The following is a 10960-nucleotide window of genomic DNA, read 5'->3' on the forward strand; positions in this document are numbered from 1 at the left end:
AGGACAACCATGATGCCTCAGGTCTAAGGACTAATTTGCATTATTGCAACTATGAGTTCTCATTTGACATGTAGATAAATACTCCATATGAGAACTACGGTTGATCGCGTTCAGTGTATTCATTCACTAATGAGCACCCACATACTTGTATTAGTGTCAACTACACAAATGGTTTGAGACTAACCATCCTCCCAAATGAGCATACATAATATGTGCTAATCTTGACGGTTTATCAATGCCCATTTGATAACCTATGATTAGGAACATTTGGGATGCTATAATTAGAGATTAAAGGTCTCCTAAATCTAATCCTCTTTAGATTACTTTATCTCTTATTTAGCATACCCTGGACATTTGTTTCTTTACACGATGTAAAAGATAACAAATTAAGTTTGCCCTTTATATATCATATACGAAATGTATTCTAAGGAGATTACATCAAATGTATTGGCTCTTAGGGCACATTTCTAACAAATGTTTACACAAATCCATGAAATTGAAGACCATAGTTTGAGGTTTTGAGTCAATAGGTGTTACTTCTCCTCTGTGTTATATGACTTGGGGTCCCACTTGAGCAGGATTTTCAGCAAGCATAGGTGTTTATTCATCTTTCTTTTTTCCTCGTTTGTGGTTGTATATTTTGGGCAATTTCATAATTGAATCTTTGGTAACTACAGAAATTCTTATGTATATTTAGTTATTTAGTTGAATCAGGTTATGGGTTAATTATTCGAATAAGTTCATTTATATTAGGGTTTTTATCACAAATGGTTTATAAGGTTTGTGAAATTATCGTCTTTGGTCCTTCATATTTTTTTGTGACATTATTGGTCCTTTATGTTACACCTCACACATCAATTTGATCCATGCCATTAGATTCCGTTAAAATTTCTGTTAAAGTGATGACATGACACATATGTGGTGCCCATATGTCCAATGAGATATTGCCAAGTGGATCTAAATAAATAAAAAATTATTTTTAAAAAATAGTTGAACATTTAAAATCTAAAAAAATTAGAAAAATAAAATAAAATAAAGAAAAGAAAAGAAAATTGCAACTCTCCCCCTCCTCCACCCCTTCAGAACCTATTTCCCTCCCTTACCCTTCGTTCGTCCATCATCCCCTTCGTTCCCCTCCCCCTCCCTCTTCTCTTTGCTCTCAGCCTCTCTCAGCTCTCTCTCTCTCATCCCCTCCCCGACCCATCCCCCAACTCCTCCTCTTCCTCAACGAACAACCCGAGATCCATCAGCCCCAACCCTTGCAAACCATCTTCGATTCCACCTTCGACCTAGTGCCCACTCCACTCCACCCCCAATTACCCACTCCCCAAGCCTAGTGAATGATGAAATACAAATGCAGATTCATTGGAGTTTTTCCTTTCTATAATTAATTAGGGATTTTGCTTTTGTTTCTATGCATTTTTTTTCCATCCAGAGTTCGTGAGAACTCTTGCGGTGATGGGGTGCAATGATGGCTAGGTAAGGAAAGGCGATCTAAAAGAAAAAAAACATAGGGGTGAGGCACCCAAATCGTATTCCATATTTTTTTGAGAGTGAGAGAGAGAGAGAGAGTAGAGAGAGATGGAGGGGTAGAGGAAAGGGTGGAAGTTGCTTTTTTTTTTTTTTAAATTTTAATTTTTTATGAATTTTTTAAAATAATTTTTTTATTCAAATTTACGTGGCACAATGCCATTGGAAATGCGGGCTCTACTTGAATCCAACGTCATCAATTTAACAGAATACTCGACGGAACCTGATAAGACCATTTTGATGCAGAAGGTGTAACATAAAGGACCAATAATATCATCCAAAAAATAAACATAAAGGACCAAAGGCAATAATTTCGCAAACTTCATGGACCATTTGTGATAAAAACCCTTTATATTAAATTATTCATTTGAAGCAGTTTGTTGGTAATTTAAAGGAGAATGTTGATAATTTGATATTTTATTGCTTGAATATTATGATTAAATGATAATTAGACTTTTTGATAGCCTATATTAGGTATTATTATTTTTAGCTATAATATTTCTAGTCCAAATAGCTTATGCGACAACGTGTCGATGCTTACGCTATGTTTAGCTTACATAATTTACCAATTCTGAAGACCAACACCGAATCATTGAAAAGTTTCATAGACTATGGTCGATACATCGAGAAATTGACTCGTTTCAGTCTGTTTCTAGGTGAGATCAAACCAGTGGTGCGAGAAACAAAGAGAGAGGAGAAGTTGGTGAGGTGGATCTAGATCTTGCCATGTAGTGGTGGCAACGAGTCAAGGCAAAGTAGATGAGAAAAAGAACAAGAGAGAAGAAGATGGTGAGTAAAGTGAGAAGATCGAGATAGTGCGACCACTATGGTTTCCACTTCGAATGGAAATAGAGAGAGAGAGAGAGAGAGAGAGAGAGAGAGAGAGAGAGAGAGAGAGAGAGAGAGAGAGAGAGAGAGAGAGAGAGAGAGAGAGAGAGAGAGAGAGAGAGAGAGAGAGAGAGAGAGAGAGAAGTACGATGCAGTTGCTAGGGTTTCGAAGAGAAAGAGAGAAGAGATAGGGGTGCATTTTTGCTCACCACTTTAACCATAGGTGTACCATCACCACTATCCTCAATGCTTGACACGTGTCCATAGGTATAATCATGATTCCATAAATATAAAGCAAAAGTTAACTATGGTTATGTCTATGGACACGTGTCAAGCATTGAGGATGGTGGTGAGGGTATACCTATGGTTAAAGTGGTGAGCAAAAATGCTCCCAAAGAGATAGGGGTGAGCTAATTCAACGTGGGGAGGAGATATAGAATCACTTTAAGGCCAACCAATATAATAAAGACACGTGAAAAAGGTTAGTTTGAAAAAGAAATCAAGACCAATTAGAGTAAGTTAAAATGATGAGTTTAAAATATATATGAGATCGTAAAAAGAAAAAAGGGCACAAAACCGACCAAATTAGTATGATTCGGCTGGTTTACTGATTTGGGGCTGTAGAAATGCCTAACCCTATTGAGGCTAGACTTAAAAGGATCATTTTTCCCTTAAATTTGTCGAAAAATGTACCGAACTAACTGCATAACCAATAATCGAGTTTGAGGACCAAAATGTAAATTGGGCTTTAAGTTCAAAGACCATTACTCCTCAAAACCCTTTTTTAACAAAACTACAAGTCTTCTATACAATTTTTATTTTTATTTTTTTTATAAATTTTTGGCGACAAGTCTTTAGTTAATAAAATGTGCTATTTTGAATGATCGCAGAGCTACAGTCATAAAAGACCCATTTTTATTTAAAACCTGCACTTCTCTTTGTTCACCCTAACTTCTAATTCAAATTTTCACAATTTCTAAGAAAACCCCACTATCTCCCTAAACTACCCCTAAATACACATCCAACCAAAAAAAAAAATATATATATATATATAACTTATTAACCTCACACCCCGTTATCTTGCCCCTCACCACTCTAAGTCCTATAGCTAGAGCTACGATTTTATTACAGAGATAGAAAAATAATATGTTTCAAGTAGTTGAGTTGGGAGACAAATAAACTAGAACCAGACTCATATCCTCTTTCATGGGTAAGCCGTACTGTGAGTCTAGTTTCATCTTTAATTTGGCAAACAAACTAAAGAAAACTGATTTTTTTTTTTATTTTTTACAAGTGAAAAACAGTGTGATTTTTTGGGGTTTCAGACTTTCAATTTTATTGCAATTTCTTTATGCTCATGACTCTTCCAAGTTCCAAACTTTCCTCTCTTTATTTGCTTTATAGAGAAATTCAACCCCCCAAAGATTTTTATTACATAGATAGAAAAATAATATGAAGATCTTTATTTACTTTCCTCCCTTTATTTGCTTTATGGAGAAATTCAACCCCCAAATATTTGTGTTTTTTTAAAACGTAATATAAAAAGTGATGGGGTATATGGAGTGTGTGTATAGATATATTAGAGTTAAGTATTAAGTTGGATGACTTTGTTATCTTTTTACACAATAATAAAACTTAAGAGTTTAATAATTTTAAGCATTGAAATGAGAAAAAAATAGTGTGGACGCAAGAGACTTTGCCCTTCCTTGTGGCGGGGCCATTGCGATCTCGGACACAGCTAGTATCAACACAGAGGGAATTAAATTGGAAATTAATTAATTTAAACGCGTCCTGCCCCAGCATGTGGTGGTAGTACCTTTGCTGGTGTAGTGGTGGGGATCGACGATGGATGGAGAAAGCAACCAAACGTTTCGTTTTCAACTATTTAAAAAAAAAAAAAAAAATCTCATCTTCATAAAGAAAAAAATTAAAATAAAATCTCATCTCATCTCATAAAAAAAAAATTTAAAAAAAAATCTCATCTCGTCTCATCTCACAGAGAAAAATAAAAATACATTAAATTAACAAAAAAATAAAAAATAAAAAAGGAAATTGAGTGCTCAACTGCCAAAGGTGCCAACCCACACCCACAAACCCAAAGCAAGCACACAGCCCTCTCTCTCCTTCTCTCTCTTTCTCTCTCTAGAAAAAAGAGAAAGGGGGGAGAGTGAATCTCATTTGTTGAAGAAGAAAAAAGGTGAGTGAGAGTGTGAGGGATGCAGATGATCTCCAAGGCCTCTTGTGCCATGGCCTCCTTCCCTTGCTCTAAGGTTTCTACCTTCACCCCCCCTCTCTCTCTGCTTTTCCTTTCTGACTTTCCCCTTTCTTAATTTTTATTTTATTTTTGTTCATTTCTCTGGTAAATTGCGGTATCTTTTGTTCCAATTTTTTTTTTTTATTAACACATATTTTTTGGAAATGAAAATGGACCATTTTCTAGTGTGCTTCTATATCATATGTATGTATTTCTGTATCTGTTTATCTCTGTATTTCCTCTTTTTCCTCTTATTGTTAGGGCTTATAGTGACCGTTCTGTTTTCCATTTCCTCTTTCCTTTCTGAAGTCCAAATTTTTAAATACAGAAATGTGATTGTGGGCAGTAGCGACAAAACCTGATATGCCTTGGTAGGCAAATGCGTTTTTCAGTTTTGTACTTTTTGTTAAATCTATTTTGGGATATTTTGTTTATTTTAAAGTCTAGCGGCAGAGTATTGCAAATGGTTTTGTAAAAGTTAGAGCCCGCCGCTTTTAGTAAACTGATAAGAATGTCTCGTTTTTTTTTAAGTAAGGGAGATGTGAATACCAAATTTGGTACTCTTGTACAATTTCATGCGTCGTCTAGGAAAATGGGTTTTGCTCTTTTTGAATTTCTTTTGCAATTTTGGCCTCAAAATCTATATATATGGGGGAGGGAAGCCTTCAAAGTTTTGCGTTTGTTGTGTTTTCTCTTTTACCCTTTTGCGAAGGGCAGGAAGTGGCTTTTTCTTGCTGATCTGTAGATAATAATCTTTCTGCTATTTTGAATTTGAAACCCTTTTTCATATGTTAGGGGAGGAGTGGACTCTGTGTATGGCCTGGCATGAGACAGCTTTGCCTTCGAAAAGGCCTTTTGTATGGATTCATGCAATTATTGTCTACACCATTAAAAACTCTGCGTGGAGGAGCTAGTCGATCTCTTAGAGTCGCTAAATTTTGCAGTGTTGTTAATATGTCACCCTCATTACATATTGAATTGGTGAGTAGATCTCTCTATTCTTCTGCATTTGAATTATAAATGTCTTGGATGATTATCTTCATAGTATTTCTGGGTGACAAACCAGTTTTAAGGATAAAAATTCCGATAGTTGGTCGAATAGAAACATCAGTTTTTGAATTGAAGTATTGATGAAAATATAAATTTTGATGGAAAGAACAGTAAAAGTTTTAAAGACAACAGTAAAATTTTGATGAAAAGATAATACTGGTGGCAAATATATGATCATGAAACTTGACTATTTTGTAAAATCTTCTTAATTTCACTAAGCCAAACATTCTAAAGGGTAATTTTTAAATGTTTTTGCTTTCTTACATAGCACACAGCATGAAAGATTTATTTTTTACCCAACCCTTTAGCTAGGTTTCCTATAGCCATTTGTTTGTTAAGGGTGTGTGCCCTTTTCTGTAAGCTCACTCATTTTACCTATCCATCACAAATAAACTTTTGAAAATTTCTCAATAGTTGACATGGACAGCAAAAATTAAAATCATCAACATCTCCACAGCCTTGCCAAGATGTCTGATATTTTTCCACCTCTCATCAGGAGCAGTGGCTTTAGAAAATGGGAATCGCAGCAGGTTCACCTGCACTGAAACTGGGCCATTTATTTATTTTTAATTTCCCTCCTCTACTCTTGTGTGGGTGTGCTTCTAAAGTTAATGTGTTTGTATACACACATATACACAAGCACACACATAAGTTGTACGTGGTCATGCTTTTAGTCAGCCAAACTTATTATTCAACTCAACTAGTACTTTTATATATGTTCAGTTTTTCCAACTTGCATTGCATATATCTACTTTGTTGTTGAAATTGCATATATCTTTTCATTTTCAGGTACCATGTCTTAGAGATAACTATGCATATCTTTTACATGATGTGGATACTGGCACTGTTGGTGTTGTTGATCCTTCTGAAGCTGTACCTATTATAGATGCTTTGAGTAAGAAAAACCGAAATCTGACATACATACTGAACACTCATCATCATCATGATCATACTGGTGGTAATGCTGAGTTAAAAGCAAGGTACGGTGCAAAGGTATGGTAGCATTAACTTCTGCTTTTTCAGTCTGGATATCATTTTTTTTCCCCATTTTCCAAATCATGTCTTAGTTAGTGGACTTTCTGATGGACAGTAAATCTGAATGATAGCGAGTATTTAAAGTCTGGCAGACATTCTTTATTCAGAATTTCAGAGTTGCAATGTGAAAGTATGTTTTGGCTTGATATATGCCAGGTTCTTGAATTTGGTACCACTGTTGACTTAGATGCCCTTAGGAACTGCAAATCAAGAAAACATCACGTTGGGAATAAAACATTACACCAGAAATCTTTACTCCGAAATGGTACAGGTCATAATGTTGGGGAGTGACACAGGTGGGAGAATACATGACATAGTGCATTAACATGTTTACATGTCAGATTAAAAGAACAAGCTCATAATTCATTTAATATTTGATTGATGTAATTCTTCTATTTTCTCTTGGGTGATAGCACTTCTCAAAACATGAGAATTATATAATACAGTTGTACAACATAGCACAGTTGTTATTTTCATCTTTTCTCTTTTTAAGCAAGCGTAGTACAGTAGTAAATGTTACAGAACTTGCAAGAATCTGGCATAGAAGTTTAAAACTGCCGTTTTGATTTTTTTTTTTCTCTTTTTGTTTGACAGTTGTTGCATATTTTACGGAATACTTTTTCTTCTATGAAGTTGTTTTGGCTCACAAGTTTTTCTGCGTGTTTACTGTTGTTTTTTTGAAGGTGATTGGTTCAGGAATAGACAAGGATAGAATTCCTGGCATTGACATTGTTTTGAATGATGGAGATAAGTGGATGTTTGCTGGCCATGAGGTGCATGTTATGGAGACTCCTGGTCATACTAGAGGTCATAATTTATTACTTGATTACATTCTAAAAGTCCCTTGACATTTCCTGATAAACACCCTTTTTCGCCCAAAAATTATGAATAATTTGTGCTGCATTTGGACCCTCATCGCTGAATAATTTTACTTTCTTGGTATGTAATTGTTGGTGTTTAACTAGACTGACAAACTATTCAGTGAAGCACATGTTACACCCTTCCTTCTATAATATTTCTTCCTCATATATTGTTTACTTTTTTTTCATTGGTACTGCATTTTTACTGGCCAATTTATCTCCTCAAGCACAATTCACATACCTAGTCCTATGAAATGTAATCTAATATCTTTTTTTTCGAATCTGATTTTATTGTTTCTTTACAAATTACATTATACATTTGTATATTTCTTCTGTATATGAGCAGCACCATGTTGACGCTTTTTTTAATTTTTTGTTTTTGTTTTTGAAAAAGCTTAATCTCAAGTTTAGAATGTTTGTGATCATGGTTAGCACTTCTGCTGGCACCTTTCTAAGCATATTGTGATATGTTCAATTTATGTAAACATGGTGGCCTAGAAGTTAAGTCCATCCATTTCAAAGTAACTTCATAGATCTAGTTCCAAATGTCATTACATGTACAGATGATTCACCATCCCTTGTTTTTCTTATTTCTAATCTTAGTTCTTGGTCTTTGTTGCAAGCAGGTCACATTAGCTTCTACTTTCCTGGATCAGGGGCAATTTTTACAGGAGACACTTTGTTCAGCTTATCATGTGGCAAGTTGTTTGAAGGAACACCTGAGCAGGTGATTTTTAGCCTACACCTTTTGACATCTTCTTGTTCAATGGTTTGAGTCTTTTGTAAACTTGATGCTCTGATCATGTATTGCATTTTTTACTTTTAAGTTGACATCATACTGTCAATGTCTTGATCTGACAAACTGGTTGTATGTACCTGTTTGATTCTGAAGAGTGGTAATTAGAGTTGATAAATTTGATCAAACCTACCAGGGAACGATTATGTTTAATGTATGGACTTATAAGATTAACAGCAGTAAGTTTTTCATAAGAATAATTATTGTATATGGAAACAGTAATATATCTGAGGTCCAATACAATTATTGTTTGGAAAGACAATAATATTTATCTTTTACAAATATGGGAGGCCTTTGTGATAAGTGTGTTTGAAGTTTTATCCAAAAGGTGAAATTGTTTTTCCTATGGATTTTTGCCGTGAATGCTTTGGAACAAAAATATTACTTTAATTTCTTCTCCAATCATTAAAAGGAAAGTGCTTATAGTCTTTATAAATACCTGGATTTGTTGCTTCATGTTCTTGGTTTAATTCTCATCGTTATGATTAAAGTGAACCTTTTCAATAATGAGAGGTCAAAGCAATGGTTTTTACTAAGGTTAATAGCTGAAGGTGCCCCCAAAGATTTATAAGCACTGATGCCACCTTTGCCAAGCAATAGTTATCTTGCTAGACTTGCTCGACTTTATAGATTATAAGATCAGTTATTTTTCAAATTTTCTCTCATTTTTTTAAGGTGAAATCGATGAATTTCTCTTTTTTTTTCTTTTTTCTTTCTGGTATTCATGTATATGCTGAAGCAGTTGATTTTCTATGTTACAGATGCAATCTTCCCTTTCAAAGATCATGTCTTTGCCAGATGATACAGATATATACTGTGGTCATGAGTATACATTGGTTAGTCACGTCATCCTTTCAGTTTCTTTCTGTGGCCACAGAAATTTTCAAAGCTCAAAACAAGGCCCTGACTAATAGACAATCATTTTTGACAGAGTAACTCAAAGTTTGCCTTGTCTATAGAACCTGAGAATGAGGCACTTCAGTCCTATGCAGCACATGTCACCCATCTTCGCAACAAGGGCATGCCTACGGTAAACTTGAGGACTTCCTTTCCTTGAACTAGTATAATCTTTTGAGAGAAATTTTGGAATGTTGGAATGTTAAACTTCCTATTTTATTTGGGTTAGGATTTCTGTTTTAGCAAGGGATTTTTTTCCTATTATCTCTAGGTTTTAGTTTGCTATAAATACCCCATATAGTTCTTTACAATTCAGATTTGGATATTGAATAAACCCTCTCTTAAAACTCTCTGATTTCTGTATTTTCTTCTTGGTTCTCGGTTTCTCTGATTTCTGTCCTTTCTTTCACCCCTTCAATTCATCTTTTCTTCTCCTCGACCACTTTATTCTTCTCGGTTCTACTGTTTCGAGTGTTTAATCATACCCCTAGAGGCTGTGCTACATCAGTGTGACTTTGCATCTGGATGCTTGGAAAGCCTTGCAACTAACAAATAATACTACTGTGTAATGCCTTGCCAATAAGCATGCCAATGCCTAATCAGGCAGTGAATATATACGTCTAGAATTCATAGTATTGTTCTGTTTATACTTTCCATGCCCTTCATATGATTTGTCCAAGTGATGTCAACTCTTTTGCGGTGGTGTATCAGGTTCCAACCACATTAAAACTGGAAAAGGCATGCAATCCTTTTCTTCGCACTTCAAGCATAGAGATTCGGCAATCGTTGAATATTCCAGCCACTGCAAATGATGCAGAAGCCTTGGGTGTCATACGCCAGGCAAAGGATACTTTTTGATACTTATCAGGCCCTTGTTGCTTTCTTTCTTTGTATAGTAAGATTGAGATGGCCCATCCATTTTGTGAAATAATTACTTACTAAGATATATATGCATTTGTTGTTCATATATCATCAAGAGTTCTCAGTTCTTTGGGTTGATTCTCACTTGCTGAAAAAGAAAATGTGAGTGATATGAAATTGATACCTTGGAAGTTGGAAACTACCAATGCATTTTTCCAAGACTGATTAAAAAGGTTAGGAGTTCAAAATTCAATATTCGTTGAGATTTGTATCCATTTCATTATTCAAATAATTTTGCCTTGAAGGTGAGGGAACACTGTTCAAATGGTTGTACTAAAGAGCCACAAAAAATTAGCTTTATAGACATATCAAGTATATTGTTTGATTGAATATTCTATGTTTTTTTTTTATGAAGGTTGTGAAAGAAAATTTTAATTTTAATTTTTGTTGAGGAAATTGTAGATATTTTTATTTTTTATTTCGTTTGAGTAACACTAGTGCGATCTCCTCATTATGTAATCCATCTAAACTTGGAAGGAAAACAAAGTACTAAAAAAGGGGGGAAGCATATATCAAAAGGAAAATTGAAAAATGGCAAATTGAAAATGACAGTCCAATGTGCCAATAAGGGTTAGTTGAGTTGGTAGGGATCGTTCTCTTCGTTGTGAAGGCCTAGGTTTGAGTTTCGCTGTTGGCAATTCCTCTTGGTGGGTAATATGTAAAAACTTAAAAATAAGCGAAGACCCCCTATGTAAGTCCTCAAAAAGGCCTCGGTATGCCCTAACTTTTGGATGAGGTAGCCTGCACTCCCCCTAAACTTTTTTTCACCTAGTGAAAAAGACATTCCAA

At 34.9% G+C, this 10960-nt stretch overlaps 1 protein-coding gene across 2 annotated transcripts; it reads left to right on the forward strand.

The window, feature by feature from the left end:
* The first annotated feature begins 4413 nt into the window (after positions 1 to 4413).
* On the forward strand, positions 4414 to 10219 carry LOC110769134 (putative hydroxyacylglutathione hydrolase 2, chloroplastic). 2 transcript variants are annotated; one of them, XM_088247054.1, is made up of 8 exons: positions 4414 to 4555; positions 5408 to 5593; positions 6452 to 6655; positions 7381 to 7504; positions 8184 to 8284; positions 9115 to 9189; positions 9285 to 9383; positions 9962 to 10219. In XM_088247054.1, exons 2-8 carry the CDS (start codon positions 5438 to 5440, stop codon positions 10106 to 10108), a joined length of 906 nt encoding a protein of 301 aa, XP_088103180.1. In that variant the 5' UTR covers positions 4414 to 4555; positions 5408 to 5437; the 3' UTR covers positions 10109 to 10219. The 2 variants fall into 2 exon arrangements, with proteins under 2 accessions (XP_088103180.1, XP_021828742.1); XM_021973050.2 differs by having other exon boundaries at positions 4430 to 4628.
* Positions 10220 to 10960: the final 741 nt, after the last annotated feature.

This window comes from Prunus avium, chromosome 1 (genome assembly GCF_965620075.1).
Source record: "Prunus avium chromosome 1, drPruAviu1.hap1.1, whole genome shotgun sequence".
NCBI classification, from domain to species: Eukaryota; Viridiplantae; Streptophyta; class Magnoliopsida; order Rosales; family Rosaceae; genus Prunus; species Prunus avium.